Source organism: Crassostrea angulata, chromosome 4 (assembly GCF_025612915.1).
Source record: "Crassostrea angulata isolate pt1a10 chromosome 4, ASM2561291v2, whole genome shotgun sequence".
Classification (NCBI taxonomy): domain Eukaryota; kingdom Metazoa; phylum Mollusca; class Bivalvia; order Ostreida; family Ostreidae; genus Magallana; species Magallana angulata.
The window spans coordinates 44,406,637-44,433,840 of NC_069114.1; the positions used below are offsets into that span (position 1 = coordinate 44,406,637).

Here is a 27,204-nt window from a genome sequence, read left to right on the forward strand (position 1 = left end):
CCCCCAAGGAATACAGACTTTGAATGGTTAACAATATTTTTTTATGGGATATTTTCTTCTTTATGAACGTTTATGTCAAATCCAAATTTTTATGAATTAAAATATAGGAAAAAAGGGTTGTCTTACGGCTTTATAAACCTACTTTAAGCTGTAGACGCCGCTGTTAGCAACCATTATCTTGTAAGGTATAAGAATTAAGTTTTTCAGAGTAGCATGGCTTGTGACTGAGATATGTGCAAAGCTACTAGCAGGCAATGATATGACCATTTATTAATCAATTAACAAAGATGTATTCTTTTTTCAGAAAGAAGCCTGTTGCCAATATTTTACACACAGTATTACTTTTGTAATCTCAGTTGAGTAGAACGCATTGACTATACATTAACTAAGTAGGAATTGAAACTGAAGAACCAGGCTTACAGTGTTTGAAGCTGAGATAACCCCTGAAAGGTGTTGTTGTCGATTCCACTTATCTGATTTCTATCAAGGTGCCTACAAAAATACAATGTATTGTTGTTTATGTGTTCGGCCGGAAACTGCTAATACCTGTGTGTCTGGTATAATCAAAATGTGTAATACGTTACAGGTTTTGAATGTTATGTGTGCAGTCTGTTTATGTATCGTTTAATAAAAATGGAATAACATGTGTTCTGGAAATGGTGGCTGTTTTTTGAAAAAAATAACAAAAAAACATTCAGTTTCATATAGAAGGTTAAATGATTTATGAGTATACCACAATTTAAAATAACATTGAGAACATGTTTTTATTTAAAACGAAATATTTACATTCATTTATTTTGATATGGTTTAATTTTCGCTTTCATTGCTTCGTTTTTGATCGGTGAACTCCATTATCATTTCATTATTTTTCTCGAAAATAAAGGTAGTTCCTTCAAAATAAAATGTAAATTTTGATGACAATTAAATTGCTACATAGATTTGTGCATGCTCTCATCACAACATTTGAGCGTAGCTTAGAATCATTTTCTACCAAAAAGAGAAATTCAGACAAATGCAGTACATATCACCTATCCCACATAAAAATAGAACACAACAAAAACAAAACAAAACCTTGAAATTAAGAGTGTTAAATGAGAGACGAACTTTTCATTGAGTTTAAATGTACCCTGATCAAACAATGAAATGCACATGTAGTTTCAGACGCATATGTTCGCTTGCAATATATTTGACACCCTTTTACCAAGATGGCTTCATAATTAAACTTTGGTTAAAATAAAAAAATTGTTGTAGATTTAATCCAGTTGATTAATACTGCCAACAAAAATAATGAAAATCTTCAAGGAATATTTCTTTTTCTAGAGTACGTTTCAATATTTCTGTATAATGTTTTGGCTCACGATGAAATGTTATGAATGTATAATGAGAATACCGTTTCCGTGTAAGTATTACATTTATGTAAGTAAAAATAAATATTTACAAAAAGTCTAAAGTTCTTTAACAATTTGGTAAAAAGTTCAAGGTAAAGTGTAAGTTAAAAATAACCATAGTTTTTACTCACAATTCTCTTAGCTGTGACAGCCCTTTAAATGCGTTGTTGTCAATCTGACTAATCTGGTTGTTATATAGCCACCTATCAATAAAAACAATGTAGCAACTTTCGGGATAATTACACTGTTAAATTGAATGACTGGTAATAAAAAAAAATAATAAACAAACAAAGAAACTAAAACGTCCATGCAAATGAATTTCATATTCATGCAGAAAATCAAACATTTGTTCAAATCTTAATTTTATTTTATACATATGTTTGTAGAATTCTCGTGCATAAAATAACAATACAAAAATATTTAAATCGTAAACCATAATCAGTAACTTAAACTGTAAGCTAACCATTTTCTACAATTTAGTATGTAAATCATATGCATTCAATATTTACAATGCCTTACCAATATATTGGTTCTCACTTATCTGTTTGTAATGAAAATATCCTTGTTTACTCTTTTAAAATTTCGTTTTGTGTAGCTCTGCTATTGTAATCTTATTTTTTACAGATAAGAACATACAGTGTATATTTTTTTGTCCAACCTCTACATTTAAGAATATACACACCATGAAAATAGCATTTTAGCTTGATTAAAATATAAGGATTCATCTTTATGATAATCTGTGCGGCATTTCGATTTTTCCAGAGTATATCAGTTAAGCATTCTTTACACTATTACTCAAAAAATATTCCTTTCATTTAGTAATCGATTTGGTCACAGAAGAAAATGTGACCTGTCATAAAACTACTACTAGACTACTATGAATGGTCAGTTAACATCCAGTGCTTAATTAAAAAGTCATGATAACGACGAACATGAGTCAACGTCTCCAATTCTTAATGCATTGGCAATTTGAGTCAAATATAAGAAATGAGACGCTTTTAATGATAATCAGTTAAAATATTCTGCCTTATAAATGCCCAAATTATTACAGTTTAAATTTGCGTATTTGAGATCAAGATAAGTAACACACTTTAGGTGCGTTATTTTTTAATCAAGAGGCAGATAATAGCAGTCAAAACAACTGTTAATGTTTTTGAGTTTATAAGATATCTGTGATATTCATTAGATTTGCTTTACTTTAAACAGAGATAAAACACAAAACCTCACCAATCCATTCACAATGTCAAACGGGGAACCAAAACGTCTTATTGATGGGCCACCAGAAAAACAAATAGTTTAAATGTGGAGCTTATAATACTTACTTTATTTATCTGTTTACAGTAGTGTTTGAATGTATTATAAAGTTTAGACAACTTTGCTACTTTACTTTGATTTACTTGAATAAAATGTAATCAGTAACTAATTGTTTTGTCCCTGCTTGTTTAATAAATTATTTGTTGTATTTGTTAATTTTGTGAAATTCCCAAAAACCGATTTAATCACATTCGACGAGAAAGAAAGGCTCGCCATTATTAAAAACGTGTGACATGATTTGGTCAAACCTGGTTTCCAATAACAAACAACTCTAAATCAAGTCATTATATCAACAATTAGTTCTGGACAAACACTCATTCTTTACTCACTACATGTATGTCATTTTTTAAATAAAATTTCAACTCGAAGAACCTATACTGACATTAGACTAAACACTCTTTTAATAATAAAATGGAGACCCCAAACAAGCTGGTTTTAACGCATACCTCAGTAACGTTATGTAATTCTACACAAGGGAAACGGAAACCAAAAACACGACGTTACACTGAATGAAGAAACATTCCTATGATGACAATTTATGACTTATTGTGGCTAACAAATTCTAAAGTAGTACATGTAAATAGAAAGACGTGGCAATTGAACATGAAATCAATGTTTGACAAACAAGTACCTTACCAGCAAATGCTTATTTAAAAGGAAATTGTGACAATGTTGAATGTTTAAATGCGTATCGTTGTCAATGATGCAAAACCAGTCACACAGCTTTTGCGCGCGGTAACCATAGCATTTCGACTCAGTCATTATCAAACTACAATAATATAAGGACAACCAATCCATCGTGGTTGCAAGAAAACTGCCCACATTACATCCATACAAAAATTCACAAGGCTGTTATTCCCCCTTTTTATACCATTGTCACACCCCTTGTACCTGACAAAAATATCAACGTTGACCAAATACACCTTGATAATATTAACTCAACATTTTAACGCAGTTGTTTGAAAAGTTGATAAAAATAAGAAAACTAACAGGGTTGTGTAGAAAGTATGAACTTGTCTGTACTTCATATGATAATCAACTTTGCATCAAACATAATGTTGACATTGTTGTCAATTATGTTATTAAAATTATAAAAAAGATATTTTTGGCAATATTATTTTTTCGTTGATATAAACATAACCGTTTTTAATCAAAGTTTAGCTCTGGGACACCTTTAAGGTATATGTGGCGTATTTTTTTTTTTGCTAAGAAATATTTGATTTATTTATTTAAATATGTTATATAAAGATATATCTTCACAATAAATTACGTAGTTCCTATCAATCGGCTTAAAAAGATATAGAAATTAATAAATAATTTTAACAATTATTTTTGAGTCCACAATAGAAGAGCATTTGAATAAACCCTGCCTTAAATCGGCCACTTGATACCACGCTCAGTCTATCATAACAACAATGGTGACGACGAGAAAGATAGGTATACCCGTAATACCGTTAAGTTTGACAGATTTGGCCAAGAAAGAAAAAAAAAAGATAGACTGACAAGGATAGGAACAAAGGGATGATTGTCATCGAAGACCTTGTGGATTGATTAAAATAGGAATTAAAGCCAAATTAAACTTAAGTTTTTATCATGAAGTTGTTGGGGTTTTGCTAGTCAGGTTTGTACGTGCTCCATGTGTCACATGTCTTTACTTTATAAGTTATGAACCACAAGCTGATTTTCGTTTAGAGAAATTTTTGAATAAAGAATAAATAAACACTCTCAGTAAATGCATTTATCCCCGTCGGGGAGAGGGGATATTCACTCATTTTACCGTGTCGTTGATGCTAAAATAGTGTTTCATCTTTATTACACATAATTAGCAATTTATATCGTTCTACATTAATGAATAACGAAATAATAATGCTTCGTGTATCATCTGATAAAAGAATTTTTTAATTTAAGACATGAAAAACGTGATTCTAATTTGTAAACAAACTGTTCTTCCATCCTGTTTTCAATACTAGGTTTTCCCGCACTCATGCACAGTGGCGTTACAAATGGCAGATCACATTAATATTCATCAGACGTGTAGCAAAGTTTAGAGACAACTAATTAAAGAAAGAACATGTTTTACGGGCCTAGAGTGTGTGAAACGTCTAATTATAAGAAGCATGATGTATATTTTTACTAAATATCATGTCAACAATTTTACTCCAAATACGCCACACATACTTTTAACATTGCTGCGTAGATGAACTTCTTGCTTAATAATGTGAAGAACGCAATGATGATGCTTTAATAAAGTATGAATTGAAACTGAAAAACCAGACCTACAGTGTTTGAAGTTGAGATAAATGAGTTGTTGTTGATCCTACTTATCTGATATCCACAAAGGTACCTACATGAATACAAGGTATTGTAGTTTATGCGTTTCGGTAACTGTTTATGCCGTTTGTCTTGAAGAATATTTGTTGTGTATTCCGTCATAGGTTTTGAATGTTATATGTGCTTTCTGTCTCTGTGACGTTTAATAAAAATTAAGGAAAAAAAATGTGTGCTGTTGTTTCTGGCCGTTTGTTCGAAAAAAGCATTCATACATACAACACATATACTAATTTATAAGCAAAACTCGAATTTAGATGATAAAATATGTTTCAAAAAAAGTTTCAAAAGGGAAATCTTAATGTTTATTCTTTTTTAAAAATTACATTCAATATGTTTTAATTGGTTTGTTGGTTTTTTTACGGTAACTTTCAAAACAAAATATAAAAGGAACAGCCTGTCACGGTTTAATAACCTTTTTTTTTTTTTTTTTACTTTTTAATGAACCCAACTAACATTTTAATGGAGGGCCAGACTGACATAAAACAATTCGATAGCTTCGATAACCTATTAAGTTTGATAAAATCGAATTGCTCGAAGATTTCTACATGCTTTCAACACAACATTTTTGTTTAGCTAAGGATCATTTTTCACCTGTAGGAACATTTTTGACAAATACAGTGCAAATCTCACACACACCCATTTAAACAGAACACAACAAAAACAAAACAAAAACTTGAAATTAAGAGTATTAAATGAGTGACAAAGTTGTCAATGAGATGCTATGTTAAAACTCTACCGGAATTAGAATTAACTGTGTACCCCTAAAAATCAAAAATACATATATTTTCATTCTTCATGTACCCAAAACGTGCCTTGACCACACAAGAAAATGCCACATTTAGTTTCAGACGCATCTTTTCGTTTGCAATATGTGACGCCCCGAAGAAAATCATATTTTTAGGGTTTTAATTATGCAATTCTTAAGTTTACACCATAAAGTATTCATTAAACTTAAAAAAAAGTTATTTATTGATTGCTACATTGTACGGATAAAAGCGTAAAGTGAATATGATTCATATGATATCATCAGTTCCTTAATTACTATTTATCATGTTAAATATAGTATTCTTTATTTATTTTATGCCAAAGATTTAATGTGCTATGCAAAACAAAACAGTTTGCCCATTAAACAAATTTTATATCATTTCTATTACATGTTTAATAGAGAAACAAATCGATGACACACATTGCTTTGTAATTATGTTTGAGATTTAGGTTTATGTGTGTGAACATGTATATACAGGTTTAATAGGAAGTATTCGGGTGATATTAGTTTATGAAGCGGATGACTTTTATCTTTTAAAAGTTTTTTTTTAATGAGAATGTGATACATATAAGCATTTTGTTTTTAAATCTGTTTTTATGTATTTCATCTTAAAAATGAAATTCAAAGTTTAACTGGCCAAGTGTAATAAATTCCTTTTTTGATTTGTAGTTTCATCTAGAAAGAGTAGTATTACAGAACAACACAGAATGAAGCAAATGTTACAAGCATCTTATTATGTGAATTGTATTCTGAATTTGTGTTAATATTTCTGTATAACGATTTGATTTGTCTAAGTTTGTTTTGTATTTTAAAAACTAAAGTGAAATGAAGGAATGTGTAGAAGAATTCATTGTTCTCCCTATTGGACTTTACTCAGAACAAGATTCCCCCAGAATAGTTCATACTACATAATACTGATCGTTATTATTAAAGCTGACATGAATCCATAAATACGTATTATTTCCCTTTTATCTCCGACTACCGCCATATTAGTTGTCGATTTCTATTGCTCTGCTTATCGCTACTCACCCCCTTTATAAGACCGAGAGCACTATTCATGCTTCACCGCATTCAGGAATTTCATACACCCGAACACGTAACCTTGGACGAAAAGACATGTAGAAACGTGTTTTGAACAAAACTAATATGACAACCACTGCACTGGCAAGATATATCAAATCTTGCAAAACGACCAAACAAGGCAGACTGAAATCCAGACGCAGATACTTCAAAAATTCCTCGATAATTGTAGACCGATTTCCTGTTTAGGTTATAACATCGCATATGTGCAAACCACACACTGTGGCAGAGCAATGTCAATTATTGCATGTATTTTAGAAACGGAGTGTTTTTGTAGGAAAGGATCGAAACGATTTTAATGAGTTACTTTCTTGGATTTACTATCATTTAGCTACTGTGTTTGATGTAATGTCGCCAGGGGTTTCAAAAAGATGCAGACGTTATGCATTTTGAATGAATGACACACGTGTTCGATGTCTATGCGTTGAAGGCAGCACTGTCTGTGCAAAATAATACGGATACCTTGGAAATCTTTTCAAAGAATGAATATATTTTGTATTTCATTGATTGTTGTTTCCTTTATTCTTTATTACTAACAGTTTCCTACAATGTGTTTCATGCATTTAGAAGTCCGTGTAAATGAATGCCTTGATCGGAAAGCAATTAACCGACTGTAACTTTCTCAACCGGTATATATACCCCAGTTGCAGAAGAGGAGCAATCGAAAATAATATGGCGACAAAATGATGTTATGAATTCATGTCAGCTTTAAGATCAGATACTTTTACAAGGGTGAGATTATAAGAGCTATTCTAAATAAAATTAAATAATTTATAAATTATTTAACTAAAACGTTGTAGACGTCTTAACATTTTTGGTCTGTCATCTCGACGAAATATCATTGACATATCGTTCACATATAACTGTTACATTTATGAAAAAAAAATTCTGAAGTTTTTATACAACTTGTTAAAGAGTTAAAAAGTGAAGTGACAGTAGAAAAAAACAACAACATTTTACTCACAATTCTCTTAACTGTGACAGCCCTTGAAATGCATTGTTATCAATATGACCAATCTAATTGGAATATAGATACCTATCCATGAATACAATGCAATGTATCAACGTTCGGGATAATAACACTGTTAAATTGAATGACTGGGAATGGAAAACCCAAAGAAATGCAAATGAATTTTAAATCAATGCAGAAAATAAACTTTTCTCAAATTTCAAGTTTTTATTTGTTTGCAAACATATTTTATAAGAATTGTAAGATTTCTTAAAATATTTTATGCATATTGAACATTTTTGTTAAGTCCGTGAGGGTTATCTTTCCTGCGGTATTATCAAAGGTATCTTCATATGTGGACACAAATCAACGTCGTCGGATGTAACCAATGGATTTATTTCGCGGTAAAATTGTGGGAGCATCTTTCAATAGCATGGGTTCTTACTTTCTTCCAGGACGCTGATAGCTAAGCATTGAACATTTTTAAAGCGATCTTTAAACCGCCCCCACCTCCATCTTCCTTTTTCGTGAACATGTTTAGAAAAAAAAATGTTCCGTATTTTTATTTTTTTATTTAGCATGGCGCTTTCAGACCACAATGATTATGTTTTTCATATATTATCTAATCAATTACATCATTGATAACATGAGTAACGGGAGTTATTGATTGTTTAAGTTGTAAAATATTATGGCATAAAGAATCAAATATTCATAATTTTATGATTAATCTTATATAAACTTACCAACTATTGTTATATAGTCATGTCATCTCCTGCATTTTTTTGATTATTTCAAACCAAATTTCGTTATATGGTGGCAGAGAGCAACATACCTATTTGTTTTGGGATGTTTTATTTTATAAAAGTGAAGGTCTCAGGTGGTTCAATTTTGAGCAGATAGAGGTCAATTATTTCATAGGAATATGAGTAAAATATTACTTTATGCAGGAATGCTGTATTTTGAACATAATCAATTAGGGATAAAGTAATGTTGTACAATTCACGTGCATAAAGTAACTAAACAAATATTTACGATATGCAAATCATCATTGGTTACTTAAACTGTAAGCCAAAACATGTTCTACAGTTTAGTATGTAAATCATATGCATTCAGTATATTAAACCCTTAAAGCAAATACTGTCTGCAATGCCTTACCAAAATATTGTTTCTCACTTATCAGTTTGCAACAAAACAATCCTGCCTTACTGTTTTACAATTCATGTTGTGAACCTCCGTTTTTTTATCTTATATTATATAGATCAAAACATATATTATTTTAGTTATTGTCTATCCTTAACATTAAAGCACATACACAATTTGAATAATACAATAACACTCTCTATATACAAATATTATACCACATAAGCTTGATTTAAATATAAAGAACTATCTTCCTGACGATTTGTGCTGTAATTCCATATTTCCAGATTAGCATTCTTCACATTGCTACTAACGTTTAAGAAATGTTTCTTTCATTTAAATTCAGTAATCGGTATAGTCGCTGAAGAAAATCTGTTCTTAAATGAAAATATTATTTATAATTGTATGAAGCAGTTTATCTACTTAACAGTATTGTTTTTTCAAGATTCAAACAGTCCAAAAAAGCATAAAAAATATTTTTAAAACCCTAAAAATAATGTTATCAATATAGTCACTGAAGTGAATTTGTTCTTAAATGAAAATATTATTTACAATTGTATGACTACTATAAGTGGTCAAAGAACCTTCAGTGCTTCATTAAGGCATAATAATGAAGGATTCGAGTGAACGTCTCCCAATTTTAAGGTATTGACATTTGCTGTCAAATATCAGAAATTAGACGTTTTTCATAATTAATCAGTGAAAATATTCTGCCTTATGCATGCTTAAATTATTACAATTTGTAATTGGCCAGTGTGAGATCCAGATTATTAACATATTTTAATTGCGTTATCTATTAATCAAGAAGCAGGTAATAGCAGCCAAAACAACTGTCAAAGTTCTTAAGTACATTGAATATCTATGATATTTATTAGCATTTGCATACCTGTAAACAGAGATAAAACACAAATTCTGATAAATTTGAACTAGGTACAGTATCAGTCATATTTTGCCCTGTTTTAGAGTAATTTTTAAAAATATCACAAAAAATGGAAATATAACATTTATCTACACAAGAATATTCATAAACTAAGAATCTATCAATAGTTACCTGATTAGAATTTCACAAGGATAATTGTGACGTCACAAACAGTGCATTTTCCCGTAATTTTCATAAAACTGAGCAGAAGACACCAATTCCTCAGTAGTTTTTTGAATAGAAAACTATGTCCGCAGCCGTCGCCCACAATGAAACTCACATTATCACTTTATCATGTTATGACACATTAAATATAATAATTTTGTTGAGGGCGACGGCTGCGGACACATTTTCCTCTTCAAAAAACTATGAGAAAATGTGCCATTTTTCATCATTTTTGACTAAATCTTAGAAATTTGTCAAATTGTTGAAGTCATAATCATTTTTTGAAACAAGATAAAAGTGTATAACTTGTTTTTTTTTATACACACATGTTCAAAAACGCATATGTTTATTTTCATGAGATTTAAACAACTTTTGAATTTTAGGGCAAATAATGAAAAAAAACTGTACCTTCTTCTTACATACACAATGTCAGATTGGAAATCAAAACATCTTATTGATAAACCAGGCCAGTAAACTAATGGTTTACATTTAGAAGTCTATAATATTTACTTTACTTATTGTAACAGTCTTATTTGAATATTAATACAAATTAGACAACTTTGCTACTTTACTTTGCTTTAATTGAGGGATAAAATGTAGTACGTAACCAATTTGTCTGTCCCTGTTTGGTTTATATATTATTTTTCATGTATTGATCTTTTGCATATGAACAAATACCAAAAATAGTTCAATCACATCCGACGAGAAAGAAAAGGTCACTATTCTTATGAACGTAAGACAGCGTTTGGTATTAATCCGGTTTCCATCAACCAACAACTCTTGATAAAGTCACAATATAAACTATTAGTTCTGGACAACGACTCTCATTCTTCACTCACTTCATGCATGTCATTTTGAATTAAAGTTCAACTCGAAGATACTTTACTGATGTTAAATTAAACATAATTTTAACGATTAAATGGAAACCAAAAAAACTACTTGCACAACTCAGTTGCGTTATCTAATTCTGCACAAGGGCAGACGGAAACACGACGTTAGACTGAGGGAAGAAACACTCCTATGCTGTATAACTTATGGTGACAATTTATGACTTATAATGGCTGTCAAAAAGAAATACGCGGTAAATGTACATGGAATCAACGTTTGACAAACAAGTACCATACCAGCAAACGCTTATTTAACAGGAAATTGTGGCAATCTTGAATGTTTAAATGCATATTGTTGTCAATGATGCAAAAACAGTCACAGCTTTTGCGCGTGGTAACCACTGCTTTTCGACTCAGTCATTATCAAACTACAATATATAGGACAACCAATCCATCAATGTTGCAACAAATTAAAACAAAGATGAAATAGCGCAAATCAACCAAAGAACCCACAACACACAATTACAACAATACACAGAGGTAGAATTCTTGCTAAAATAGCTATTAAAATTTCATTTCCTGTGCTGTGTGTATGTGGGATTTTGAACCTTCAAGATTTTTGTTTCGAAAGGGAATAAAACGTAGTATCTCTATGTTGTTTGCATAATATCGTGCAACACATTTCGTTAAATTGTTCAATGTTTGGTTGCCAGTGTACGACAATAGTTTCAAATCTCCGATTTTGAATAGATAATACTTATAACTTATACAATAGTTTTAAATCAATTTTTGCGCATTATTCCTCACATGCATATTATAGTCTTTATTATTTGTAAGCTTTGGCTGCAGTTTTTCTCAATCAACATCTCCCCTGCCTCCAATTTTCATTTTTTTATGAGATGATGAGGCAGGTTACGCAACATCATGTATTTTTTCTCAGTCATGTATATTATTCTTACATTTACTTGAATGTATGCTTTTTAATCATAGTTTATCTAAGATTAGAATTAGGGAATGTTTCTCTACTTCCGATGTTTTGTCAGTTTATGTACCAACTTTAAAATGATGTTTTCTTGTCAAAAACTCATATTTCAAGCGAAACAAAATTTGACAATCTACATCTAACCAGTCCTTAAAAGCAGCATAACCGCTGTAAAAGTTTGATGCACATTTGTACAATAAAACAGGTTAATGCTTTAGGTTCAAAGTAAAAGCCTGGGGTTAAAGAACGCCTAATTATTGAGCAGTCATGTCTTCGAGATCGTTTTTCATTTATTGAAACTAGCATAACAAATACCTTTAAATAATTCTCACAAATTCGGTTTTATCTAACAAATAAATCGGCGGAATATTTTTTCCTAGGAATAATACATTAGAGTAACAAACTTACAGTGTTTGAAGCTGTGGTAGGCCCTGAAAGGTGTTGCTGTCGATCTTACTTAACTGATTGTCATTAATGTACATACATGAGTAAAATAGCAATAAATGGATAAAAATAGACTTGGAACTTTACAATACAAATCTAAGAGAGATAATGATTATGCATGCCAAGAATAACTACAATAATGTAAGCAGGCATGTAGGGGTTCATATTACTAACATGAGTAACATATGAGTATGGAATTGATGTTTCCGATGAACGCTTGTTTAAACCTTCACAAATATGTATTATTGGACTTATGCAATAACATTTATAATTTGAAAATTTGAGGGAAAAAATGTATCTATTATTAGTAATATGATATAAACAGGTACAAACAGAGAAATAACAATCCAAAAATTAAATTATTACATAGTTTGGCAGACTCACAAAATATATTTAATATATTTAAGAGGAATTTTTCTGCACATCACCTATGGTCAAATCATTTTTACAAAGTGTGTATTCGAGACTTAAACATTATTCATTTTATTCTAAATATAATTACACTGAAGCAACAAGATTATTTATATCAGACAAATTTCAGCAGTTTAATGTGGAATCTTTAAATTTAATGGGTTCAATATTCGTGGATTGCTGAAAATTTAAAGGTTCATTGGAACGTAATTTCGTGTGTTTTCTTATACCAACAATGGAGAACGTGACTTTATAATCTTAATCAATTGATTATTTAATTTGTGGAGGATGTCAATTCGTGGTAAAGAGGTACCTACAAATTAAATCCACGGAAATTGAGCGACCACGAAACCTAATGATTCCTCAGTATCCACGAACTGTTTAAAAGTAGATTCTATTTTTGTACAACAAATGAATTCGAAATAAATGTAAGCGGAAAAACCATGTTTACGTGATGAACATTGATTTTTCTTATTTAAAAAAATACAATATTGTGCAACACATTTTTCGTGGGGGACCATTGTGTGTTGTGTGGTTTTCGTGGGATACCCTTGCAAACAAATTTGCAATCCCACAAACCTATACACAATAACTTGTTTAATATTTATTTAAATTATCCCGAATACACAACTATCGAAATTACGTCCCCATGATCGAGGACTATTTTGGCTACCCACAACATTGACCCCAACGAATAAATATGATTCTACAATCATTTATAATTTATAATTTGTAACCATGAAAGTAAATGCAACAATGTCCATGAGAAAAAGCTACAGTTAAAATAATCCCGGAAGAATTCTCTAAAACGATAATCACTTCTTCAAAATTACATTCCAAGAACCCATATAAGTTCAGTTTACAGAAAACGTAAATTATACACAAATTTATTTTAATCTACTTAAAACTAAAATTTGACGATGGACCTCAGCATAAGTATAATATTTCAACTTAATTCTTTCTTTTTCACCATTAAACCTTGAAATATCAGAAATATTGTTTATAAACGATTACGGTCATCAGAAGTCTATGATCAGGCAACTTCTGTAATGTGAATTTTATAAAAGAAAATTGACGTATAGAAAATTTTGTTGGTTTTTTACTGTTTTTAAATACATTTATTCAAGTTTTGAGTCAAGAATTTTTAACTTTATAAGGACTCAGTATGTATGAAAATTTGCAAGTAGTTTTAACCTTCCTAGTCCCTAATAATAATGCAAACTGGACAAGGTCCATTAAGCGCAGAAATTGAAGCGACTTTTTGAAGCGGACTACCTACTTAACAGTAGTTTTTTTTTTCAAGATTCAAACAGTCACAAAAAAGCGTAAAAATTATTTGTACAACCCTAAATATATTTTGTAGATCTAAGAAGGGTTGTAGTGACATGTACAACCTCTCAATATCAAAGAAAAGAACTTATCCAAAATCTGAAACAAAATGGATGTCAGAAATCGAATTAACTAAAAAACAATGGAGGAAAATTTATACTCTGCCCCTTTAGTGCACAAAAGATTCAAAATTACTGTGGCTTCAATACCAACTATTACATAGGATCTAGCCAATCATTTTTTTTTATAGAGAGTAGGGAATGTAAATTCTTCGTTGTGTTACTTTTGTCAACAGACCCCTGAGACAATCGAACATAATTTTGTTGACTGTAATTTAGTGAAAGAAATTTGGATTGAATTGGAGAAATGGATGACAGATATCTTTGGTTTACAAACAAAGTTTGATAAATTATAAATCCTTTTTGGAAAATATGATAACAGAGCTATTCATAGGTTAGACAATTTAAACATTTTTTTTTATTTTTTTTTACAAAATAATATATTTTGCAAAGTAAAATGATAACATCAAGGCTATATGTTAATATGATTACAATATTTCATTCACAATTCTCTTAGATGTGACAGCCCTTGAAATGCATTATTGTTAATCTGACTAATCTGGTTGGAATATAGATACCTATCAATGAATCGATGTATTGTATCAACCGTCGGGATAATAACACTCAGTCTGTTAAATTAAATGACTGGTAATGAAAAAACCAAAGAAACAATTACGTTCATGCAAATGAATTTTATATAAATGCAGAAAATTAACTCTTAAATTTCAAGCTTTCATTTGTTTGCAAGCAATTATAAGAATTTTAAGATTTCTTAAAATATTTATCCATAAATTCAAAATTTCTGTTAGAACCGCGATTGTTATCTTTCCTGCGGTATTATCAAAAGTTATACAGCATCTTCATAGATGGACACAAAATCAAATTCGCCGGTTGTAACCAATAGATTTATTTCGCGGTAAAATTGTGGAAGCGTCATTTTAAAAGCGTGGGTTCTTACTACCCTTCAGAACACCGATTGCTAAGCATCGACAATTTTCAAAGCGATCTTTAAACCGTCCCCAACCACAGCTTCCTTTTTCAAGAACATGTATATAAAAAAGAGAAAATGTTACGTATTTTCATTTTTTTTATTTAGCTAGGCGCTTTCAGACAACAAGGATTATGTTTTTCATGAATTATCTAATCATTTACATTATTGATTAAATGAGTAATGGGAGTTATTGATTGCTTAGTTGTAAAATATAATGGCATAAAGAATCAAATATTCATAACTTTATTATTAATCTTATTTAAAGATGATTACTATTGTAATATAATAATCTATTGTCATTTCCCTGATTATTTCGTTAAATAGTATAGTCACAAAAGTGGCAGAGTGAAACATACCTATTTGTTTTGTGATGTTTACTTTAAAAAGGTGAAGGGCTAAGCGGGTTTATTTTCGAGCAGATAGAGATTTCATGGGAATATGAGTGAAATAATGCTATATGCATGGTCAAGTTTGAACATTATCATTTATGAATAAATGTATTTTCTACAATTCTCGTGCACAAAGTTCCTAAACAAATATTTACGAAACGCAAATTATTATTGGCTACTTAACCTACAACCCAAATATTTTCTTCAATTTAGTACGTGAATCAAAAGCAAAACTTTCCTGCAATGCCTTACCAAAATATTGTTTCATACTTATCTGTTTGGAACAAAACAATCCTGGCTTACTGTTTTACCATTTCGTGTTGTGAAAATCCGCTATTTAATCTTATGTCATGTAGATAAGAACATAAACTATCTTAGTTATTGTCCATCCTCAACAGTAAAGTATATACACACCATGAATAATACAGTAACACTTTTTGTATACAAATATCATAGCACGTAAGCTCGATTTAAATATAAAGAACTATCTTCCTGACGAGCTTTATTTCCATATTTCAAGATTATACTGGTTTAGCATTCTTCACCCTGCTACTAACGTTTAAGAAATGTTTCATTTATTTAAATTCAGTAATCGGTATAGTCACTGAAGATAATTTGTTTTTAAATGAAAATATTATTTACAATAGTATGACTACTATGAGTGGTCAATGAACCTTCAATGCCTGATAAAGGCATTATAATGAAGGATTCGAGTCAACGTCTCGTAAGCTTTAGTTATTGACATTTTGAGTCAAATATCAGAAATTATACCCTTTTCATAAATAATCAGTGAAAAAAGTCTGCCTTTTACATGCTTAAATTATTACAATTTTTAATTGGCTATTAATCAAGAAGCAGATAACAGCAGTCTAAACAACTGTAAAAGTTCTTGAGTACATTAGATATCTATAATATTTATTTGCATTTGCATACCTGTAAACAGAGATAAAACACAAATTCTCATCAATAACATACACAGTGTCAGATTGGGAAGCAAAACATCGTGTTGATGGCCCACCACTAAAACTAATGGTTAACATTTTGAAGTCTATAATATTGACTTGACTAATTGTAACAGTCTTATTTGAATGTATGATACAAGTTAGACAACTTTGCTACTTTACTTTGCTTTAATTGAGGAATAAAATGTAGTACGTAACCAATTGTTCTATCCCTCTTTGGTTTATATATTATTTTTAATTTATTAATCTTTTACATATTAAAAAAACCAGTTATATCACTTTCGAAGAGATAGAAAAGGTCACCATTTTTATGAAAGCATCACATGGTTTGGTATAAATCCGGTTTCCATAAACCAAAAACTCTTGATAAAGTCACACTATCAACTATTAGTTCTTGGCAATGACTCTCATTCCTCACTCACTTCCTGCATGTCATTTTAATTAAATTTCAACTCGAAGATACTTTACTGATGTAAAATTAAACATAATTTTAACGAATAAATGGAAACCAAAAAAACTACGTACACACCTCAGTTGCGTTATCTAATTCTGCACAAGGGCAGAGAGAAACACGACGTTAGACCGAGGGAAGAAACACTTCTATGTTGGACAACCTATGGTGACAATCTATCATTTATAATGGCTATCAAAAAAGAAATACGTTGTAAATGTACATGAAATTAACGTTTGACAAACAAGTACCATACCAGCAAATGCTTATTTAAAAGGAAATTGTGGCAACCTTGAATGTTAAAATGCATATCGTTGTCAATGATGCACAGACAGTCACACATGTTTTGCACCTGGTACCAGTCTCTTTACAACTGATTCATTATCAAAGTACAATAGGACAACCAATCCACGAATGTAGCAACAAAATAATACAAAGATTAAATAGCGCAAAATCAATCAAATAACCCCCAACACACCATTACAACAATACACAAGTCCTTTGCATGGTCGGTTTACCCCCCCCCCCCTTCTTTTATATCATAGTAATACCCCTGGTATCTGACAGAAATATCCACGTTGACCTCATACACCTTAATAATGTCAATATTCTTTGACACTGTTTTTGAAAAGTCAATAAAATCAGAATGGGTAGAATTCTTGCTAAAATAGCTATTAAAATTTCATTTCGTGTGCTGTGTGTATGTGGGATTTTGAACTTCAAAGATTTTTGTTTCGAAAGGAAATAAAACGTAGTATCTGTATGTTGTTTGCATATTATCGTGCAACACATTTTGATATAGTGTTCAATGTTTGGTTGCCAGTGTACGACAATAGTTTTAAATCTCTTATTTTGAATAGATAATACTCATAACTTATACAATAGTTTAAAATATATTTGTGTGCATTATTCTTCATATGCATATTATAGTCTTTATTATTTGTAAGCATTGGCTGCAGTTTTTCTCAATGGACCACGTTAAATTATACATTTTAATATAATTTAAAAATATATAACCAGTATGTTGGTAGAAAAATGATTTCTTTTGAAAATTGTAATTATCATTCTTTGGTTATTGGAAAGATATAATTCAACATTTGGAACATTCATCACCATCTATATTCTCTCCTTAATGTCTCTGTCTGTTATATTTTTTTGTACTTTATCTTTGAATTTTTCTTTTTTTCTAAAAAGAAAACCATTTCTTTTGTATTTCCTTACTCTTCAAATGTGTTAGATCATGGTCACTACCAACATACCGACCACGCTTTTGCGTCGACCTCTTCTTTACATAGTTACTAGAAACGCCTGTGACATCATGTTATAATGAATATTTTGAACTGGGTGTTTGCAGTCCGGACCGAAATGTGAAACAATATATCTGAAAATATATTCAGTATTATGAAATGTGTTTTAATTAAATTGAAATGTTCGGGAAGTTTATAACATAAACTTTGATAAAAAAAACCCACAAACATTTTTTTCTTTAAAAACATCGATACGACGTAAATAGATTTAAATTTCTGTCTAAATAATTTGGATGCGTGTAGCCATTATCTAGATTCTAATCTTACTCAAAATACTTAATCCCGGAACATGTCAACAATTTTCGTTATACATTTTTGTTTTCATTTTGATCTCGGTTTAAAACTTAGGCATGCTAAAAACAAAACTGTTGGGATGACGCATCCCGCAGAAAAATACATACCAGCGCAATGCACTTTAATTATCAACAGGCATAAATACTCTACTTAGGATTTGGATTTATATTCTTTACAAAACCTTTTGACACGTTGTACTAAGCATTTCCTTATACGGGTTAAAAATAGTATTGACCTTATTATTCTCATTAAAGAAGCTGGAAGTTTTCAAGAGAGCAATCATTATACCTAATGGCAGTAATGTAACTCTTTCAACACATTCTTCTGTGCAAAAGTGAATCCATGTGAATAAACTAAACAACGTGTACTCAAGCAATATCTTTAGTGATCTTTGTTTTATGCTGCACCTATAACATGTAGGTGTTGTTACTTGTACTTAAAATAAATTTCTATTATGGCGTCTTTTACAGCAACGTTCATTCACAAATTGGAGAAGTAAACGGCATCAAATAGCCAGTCATAACCCAAGGACATAATATATATCAGTTATCTGATAAAGTATAATTCATGAATTATTGTATGTTGTGATTATGTTTTAAATCTGACTTTTCCACGAAATTTCAATGACATGATAAAATACTGTGTCACCGCATACATATCTACCGCGGTCATTTTACTTTCACTTTTCATTTTATTGAATATCATGTTTCTCTTTTATTTTATTGTCTTTCTTGGTGAAGAGAGGGGTGAAATATATTAGTTTGGTTTTATTACATTTTATTATGTGTTGTATATTCTACAAAGCTAACTCCATTCGGTATCTGATGTGTCATTATAAATGGTTTTTATAGACAGCATTTTCGCGCATAAAATAGTCACAGATCGGAAGTTTCTAATTCCTTTTTAATGGACGATGAGAAAGGATTGTGTGCTTTTTGAATGTTCTGTGGGAAACAGAGACTGGAACTGACCAAGATAAGATGTGTTTATTGAATAATGTTCCCTCATAGTAAACCTGGTTTGGGAGATAAACATTTATGTTAATTAGACGCATAATGTAAAACAAAATGGTAGTATACTCTCTAGGCAATTGCCAATCACTATGTATTTATATGGATTTTAACAAACTGCATTGAAGCGGTGAAATACATGTTATGCAATGCTATCTTGACATAATTATTCAGCACAGTGTTCGTTATATACACGTGAAACACATTATGGCTGGAAATATAGCTACATGTAGGTAAGTGCTCAAGCGGTGTCTTTAAATGTACACATCAGCTATGGATTTGGGGATGGATCTAGAGTCAAAACATAAAAGAATTAATTTTCATTGAAAAAAAAGTGAAATATATATACAAAACATGAGATCCAGCTCTGAACAACTCATTTCTTTCTCTAAAGTACTATTTGCTTAGTCTTCGAAGCTTAGTCACATCTACAAATGTGTTTTCATTAATTAATTTTAGGGGGCACTTCTAAATAAAAGTGTATTGAACTGTGACTAATATCCCACACACGCACACAAATTTAATGTTTTAAACCATAGACAAAACATATCTGGGTTGACAACCATTAAACCCAAGGATTGATAGTAGGGCTTTTGTTGCTTTAAAATTCAACTGTGCAATAACCATATATATATATATATTATTTAAGGATCTTTGATTCTTCTTAAAGTGTTTGAATTTAGCGAAGAAGCATGGCTTGAACTTATGTAAATTTTTTAGGCATTGATAATTCCGAGAAATTTTGATATCTTATAAGAAATTAAAAAGTGGATATCAAGCTTGATATTTATAAATAAATGGTCATAATTGTTATGAAAAAACCCACTGTTTTTCGTATTTAAACGTAATTTTTTCGTTTACTACTACAATTCAGCAGTAATTTAATGTTAAAGTAAATCCACCCTCCTGTGACGTCATACATTTTACATAAACCATGAATTCATTAAAATTATTGTAAGTAGATTTGTAATTTCTATGTTATGATAGGTGCACATCAAAAAATTATTGTTTACTTGGAGATATTTAATAAGCGTTCTTTATCCTTCTATTCGACATAATTCAATAATGACAAAGGGAAATAACTCTTTTCTACTTTTCTCTAAGTGATATATCTAAATGCTATAATTTTTCTAATGAAACAATTTTTTCTTTTTTTTTTATTTATTTTAGTTTTCTGGCAAAGTAAGCGATAAAATTTAAATAGACAAACAAGTATCCATCCACTTATATTTAATTTTTAAACCAAAAAAGTGATTTTCAGATGATAATTTCAGCCTTTGGTTTTTATTATCTTATATCTTAAATAGTATGGATACATATATATTTTATTTATTTTTTGATGAAATTCAAGTCTAATAAGTTAAAAAACAGTTAAGTTTTTAACTTTGAACCCATAATTTTATAGATACGGAGTTACCTTAAGTATTAATTATCATCTTTAAGCAGTGGAAAAACAGATGCCAATGTTCAGCATATAGTTAAAGTCTCGACTGTTTTATAATTATTAATAAGGATATATATTGCTTAGAGGTGATTAACAAAGATTTATAACGAGAACATACATTTTTTTAAAGACTGTGCATGTAAAAATGTCATTTATCATATCAGAACACAAATTTCAAAATTGAACCTATTCAGAACAAAGATATTGACTTTCTAATTTAAGAGACATGTGAACAAATCTTGTAAAATGATAAATGATTGATGTAATGAATTAAATCACACCAAAATAACAACTTTCAAACTATTTATCTCTTTTAGATAGATACGCGAGTAGTTAAGGCACCTCCGAGTGTAATGACCGTCGATATTATGATCAATTTAAAAGTTGTTTATTTTTATGAAAACATTGCTGAATATTAATATCAAGTGAATGTGTTCGCAATGATATTATTTTTTTCTACTTCGGAAGCGAGTCGTGCAATGTTATCACGTGACAGCTGTAAATAGATCACTTTTTTACCTTTACAAAAAAATCAAAAAGTGTAACACTACCCCGAAGTTCATTTATATGTATGATACAATAATTCGATCGGAAATTATATCATCTTTATGAGTAGTACTGCTAGAATCCTATTGTGAATCGCATAAAATAAATATTGTCATGATTTATCGGAAACCCCCTCGACTCCTTCAATTTCAATAAAAATACTACGTATTTTAAATTACAAAAACAAAGCACAGGATTCTAGCAGCACTTTTTAAGTAGTGTGGGTCATACGCTTTTGATATTTGCCAAACTCAACTTTCATCATATTCGGGGTAGTGTAAGACTTTTGCCTTTTGTGTACACACTGACAGAGGAAAGGCCGGTGAAGCCACATAAAGTCTATCTGCTAACCTTATAACACTCGCTTAAAAAAGCTAAATATCCATACCCGTATTATCCTGATTATATCAAATCTAACATTCATCGAAATCTTGTGTATCAGTATAAAATAAGTATAATTTCGGCATTGTTTACATGCATTCCATCGATTTGTCTCCCGACATTGATCTTCTCTATTAAACATGCACGTGACGTCATCAACGATAATGATACGTAATACAGAAAAATCGAAAATATATTAAGTTAGAAGAGTTTCTAGAGACATTTTACGTCGGTAGTTTTTATAAATAGAACCAGAGATAAAGTAAAAATTGACATGTTTCTGATTAAAATATGACATCATACTGCTTATTGTGACGTCACATCAATCAGAGGAATTTAACTCAATCGATCGCTGAGAGTTGCCCTATTATATCCGCGTAATATGGTTGTATCATAAAGCACCTAAAGGCATCTCTATTCACCATAAAACAAACGTGATATTCAAAAGATAGCCTATGTAATTTGATACATAAAGATAAAAACATGGCTTCATTATCTTAATATCCATTTACAAGTTTTAGAAAAAAAGACAAAATGTGAAATGCAGGAGGCAAAGTTAGTCAGCAATTTTTTATTAGAACATCATACAAATATAATCTTCATGACTTTTGTACAGATTAGAGCGTAAATGTTAGACTTAGTAGGGGTCTTAAATCTATGTATCAAGGAATTTGTCATTCCTAAGTGTATATTTTAAATATTTCATTTTCTGACTCAATCATTCACTGATAGGGAAAACATGAGTGTTGATTTTAACTTTTCACTTAAATATTTGTTATAGAAAGTCTTATACCAAATAGGGTTTATTTTGTAAATAAAGCAATTTATGTTAATCCTTGATTTGTTAATTGTTATATCTTATTGTTTTTAATTACATACCATGTTATTTATACTTGTGTAACATTTTTGAGGACTTGCATAGTTTTTTGTTGTACATCACCGTTTTTATCCGGTCTTAAAGATTTTCTATTACCGTATGCAAATTCTATGACCGATCAGCCAATCAGAAAGCCGCACACTCTGGGGCTATTATTACATTCTTTGTTTATGCTAGGGGAAGCTGCACCGATATTTTTGATCGTTCAAGACAGAGCTTTAATTTTATTTTCATGCTTGTGCATGGGTGGAATTTGAGTTATACTTAGATACTATCTATCTGGATACAGTATTCATTCGTCCTTCGGGACTTTCAGGTCAGTATTTTTGACTCTTTTACTCGTTCCAACATATAGGCGTTTGTTTACGTCTTTTACCAAGATGGCGGGAACACCGAGGGCGAATGGTAGAGACCCCCTGCGTGTAACTTTGGTGGGTCATTCCTTCATACGTCGCCTCAGAGATTTCATGAACAATAGTCCTGAGGACAACAATCTACGTTTAAATCGGGATTAATATTATGTAACTTGTGTGGCAAGAGGAGGTTTGACAATTTCTAGACTTTGTGCACTACGTGAGTTTACCTATTTTGTTGCGCGACCCCACATTGTGTTTATTCAAATTGGAGGAAATGACCTGTGTTGCAGCTCCCCTAACATACCCAAATAGGCGCAAAAAATCCTTTCGTATCGGAGTTGATTTCTCTGAACCTTCAACTCGCTTCGGCGTGTGCATTACATGATAACATTTCCTTTTGGAAGCACCGAGGGTTTTGGGCGTCCCTTGATTTCCTGTCTTCCGACGGAGTGCATATTCGTGAAGACATGAATGGGAAATACTCCAGAAAGTATCTACAATGCATTAAATCTGCTATTCTGCATGTTACCCAATACCTTTAGGTGGGGTTTTTTAGTTCAGAATTATAGCAAACAGCTATCTACTTGGAATATTATAAAGAAAATGCATGTAATTTTCTTGTAAATTGTTAACTTATTTTATGTGTAATGTTTTGTCGCATTACTCCACAAGTTAACATTAAGTTTTCAATACTTATATCACTTCACTTGTTTCACTTTATTAAGGTCTATTTGCCTTAATCTGACTTTGGTCAATTATTATGAGTTTGTGCTTTAAATTGCAAGTGTGTGCCTGATTTGTTCTTATTACATTAAGTTTATTTGCAATTCAAGTCTGCTGCTTGATTCCTATAATTTACTGAGTATGCGCTCAGTTGTTCATTTATGCGAATCCGAACACATTGGTTGTGTTTTCCCATGCTTTCTGAACTAAACAACTCAAAATTTACTGAGTATGAGCTCAGTGTGTTTATTTGCACAGAGTTTGAGTTCTTTTATCAATTATCATAACCCTTATGAACTTTTGTGTTCGGTTATTTATCTGCACAGAGTTTGAGCTCTAATCTAAAGTGCCATTGCATTTAGGAACAAATTGGTTCTACTTATTATCATTGTCTTGAAGCAGTATCAATTGTTGCCAATTTTTTTTTTTTTTTTTTTTTTTTTTTGCATTGAAATACTAGATTTCTGTGGGTATGAGCTCAGTTTGTTTCTTGCTGCAGACTAACAGCGCTTCTAAATTATTGTTTGTTACTCTCTTTTTCCTTAGACAATGCCTCCCAAAAGAAGTAGACGACCTGTTTTATCAACAACATCACCACCTCCTGAGATTGATCCACCCTCTAAACGACAGAAGAAGGGAAGTCAGAGTCAAAGTTTAACAATTGACTATGATCTGCTCGCCGACGCGATCCTGAAGAAACAAAACCAATTCAACCCAAACCCATCAACCATAGTACATCACAATGTGCCACCACCAGTCACTGAACAAATCAGCACATCCTCAGTAGAGCCAAGCGGAAATGCATGCGAACAGAATCACCCATCTGCAGTGTTAAGCCAAAATGACACCATCCCAGCAAGTCAAACTGTGTCACTACAGGTACATGTATCATCGGAGCCTAACCAACAACCCTGCCCTCAACCCTCCGTGGAGCCAGACACATGTTTGTCATCTGGCATGAGTTAACTCTAAAACACGTTACTCAAAATTACACACCATGACACACACTATCAGTCCCTGCAGTGCTAAATACTTTATTTGGAGGTGAGTCAGCAACCAACCATGACCCCCAACCCTTAAATTTCTCCAACAATATTCCCCTGGGGGCCACTGTGTCGGCTAAACTTAAGCAAAAAATTTGGGACAACTCATATTTTGATATTCGGCTGTTGCTCCCCAATCAACAAGATGACAATTTTTCTGTGTCAGTTGAAAGAGGGGCAATCAATTTCCAACAAGGTAAATTTCAAAAATTTCCCATTTCCATTTACCAATGGACATCAGCCTTTCTAATATATGCATCCATCTTCATTCAGAAAACACCTTCTGATGCAGCTCATCTCTTTAAATACATCTACATGATCAGAGACATGAGTTTTACCACCAAGACCGACTCCTGGCGGTATTATGATGAAGACTTTCGTAAATTACGACAGTCTGCCCCTTTGCCTTGGCAAGAGCCATTACAGGAGTTAGTTATGAGGGCAAATCTACAACCCTTTAAATTTCGTCCCTCAAACCAGTCCTTTCTTGCAAAATCCAAATCCAACAACTTTCAACCCTCCAAAGCAAAATTTTGCTACTCATTCAATCAAGGACAGGCATATAGATCTGACCCATGCACCTACAAGCATGCCTGTCAGTACTGTAAAGAGCAGCACCCTCGGTTCAAGTGCCCCAAACTCCCCTCAAATGAGGAACGATTACCCTAAAAAAAATGCCCACTCCGGTAAAGCCAGAAATTCTTAAAGCATACTTAGAGGGTTATGAGCAAGATTTAGCGAACTACCTCATTTCAGGTTTTACTTATGGTTTTCAGTTAGGCTGCCTTAATACCCCTTCTTCAACCCCTTCCAAAAATCATGGGTCAACTAATAAACATCCTGAAATTGTTCTTAAGAAAATTAAGAAAGAACAAAGTTATGGTAGAATATCCGAGGCATCTACAAATCCCCAATACCCTAATCTGGTCATCTCCCCTCTGGGAGTGGTCCCTTAAAAAATCTCAAGGCCAATTTCGTTTGATTCATGATTTATCCTATCCTGAAAATAACTCTGTTAGTTCTCAAATACCTGCAGTTAACAGCCAGGTCTCCTATGACTCAATCGACACGGTTATAAACCTTGTCAAACAGTTTGGTAGTGGAGCTTTGATGGCAAAGTGTGACTTTCAGGATGGATTTAGAAATATTCCCATACACCCCGATGATTATCATTTACTGGGTTTTATGTGGGATAATTTGTATTATTATGACAAGTGTCTCCCTATGGGTGCCAGTAGCTCATGTCAGATTTTTGAAAAACTAAGCAGTTCTTTACAGTGGATTATGCTCAACAATTTTTTTGCCAAAGTCTTGTCTCACATGATTGATGACTTTTTCTTTATTGGCCCTCCTGCATCCAAAAGCTGTTTTCGTGATTTAAACAATTTCATTACTCTTTGTGACAGAATATGAGTCCCTTTGAACCCAGATAAAACCTGTCTCCCAACCACAAATATTATCATTTATGGTATTGAAGTTGACTCTATTGCAATGGAATGTCGTTTACCAAATGATAAAGTATTGAAAATTCAAACCCATTTAGCAAACATGTCTCATCGTAAAAAGGTCACTTTGCATGACCTGCAATCTCTCATTGGTTTGCTCAATTTTGCATGTGTAGTCATTGCACCTGGTAGGGCTTTTCTACGTAGGTTAATAGACCTGACTGTAAAAGTTACCAATCCTCGGCATTTCATCCGCCTCACATGGGAAGCCAGAGCAGACATTCAATGTTGGCTTCAGTTCATTTCACACTTTAATGGCAAGTCTGTTTTTCTGAATGACACATGGTCCTCTTCTGACCATCTTACATTGCATACGGATGCTGCATCTACAAAAGGTTATGCAGCCATTTTAGGTTCAACTTGGTTTGCATCTGAATGGTTAGAACCATTCAAACAGTTTCACATCACAGTTTTAGAACTTTTCCCGATTGTGCTAGCTCTTGAGATGTGGGGTTCCCAATTTCAAAACCACAAAATTTTATTTCTCACTGACAATGAAGCAGTGGTGGCAATTATCAATAAAACTTCAAGTAAAGACAAGACAATCATGAAGTTAGTAAGGAGATTAGTTATTTCTTGTTTACAAAATAACATTTTTTTCAAAGCAAAACATGTCCCTGGAAAATTCAATGTTTTAGCTGACAGATTGTCTCGCCTCGAATTTCAGGAAGCACTAACTCTTGCACCATGGCTGAACAAAACACCAGTGCAAATTCCAGCCAACCTACTTCACATTTGAGTACCACAGCCCTAACTTTGCTTCATTCCTCACTTTCAGAGTCAACAAAGGCTTCATATAAGCGCAGCTGGATGCTTTTTCA

General features: G+C 31.7%; 1 protein-coding gene across 1 annotated transcript in view; it reads right to left on the bottom strand.

Annotated features, from left to right (window-relative positions):
- Positions 1-416: 416 nt before the first annotated feature.
- Positions 417-27,204, bottom strand: part of LOC128180294 (leucine-rich repeat transmembrane neuronal protein 3-like) — a 54,101-nt gene continuing 27,313 nt past the window's right edge. The window contains exons 3-4 of the mRNA XM_052848273.1: positions 1,520-1,591; positions 417-492 (exon numbers count right to left, since the gene is read on the bottom strand). Coding sequence (XP_052704233.1) covers positions 417-492; positions 1,520-1,591 — 148 coding nt within the window. The remainder of the gene's footprint in view (positions 493-1,519; positions 1,592-27,204) is intronic.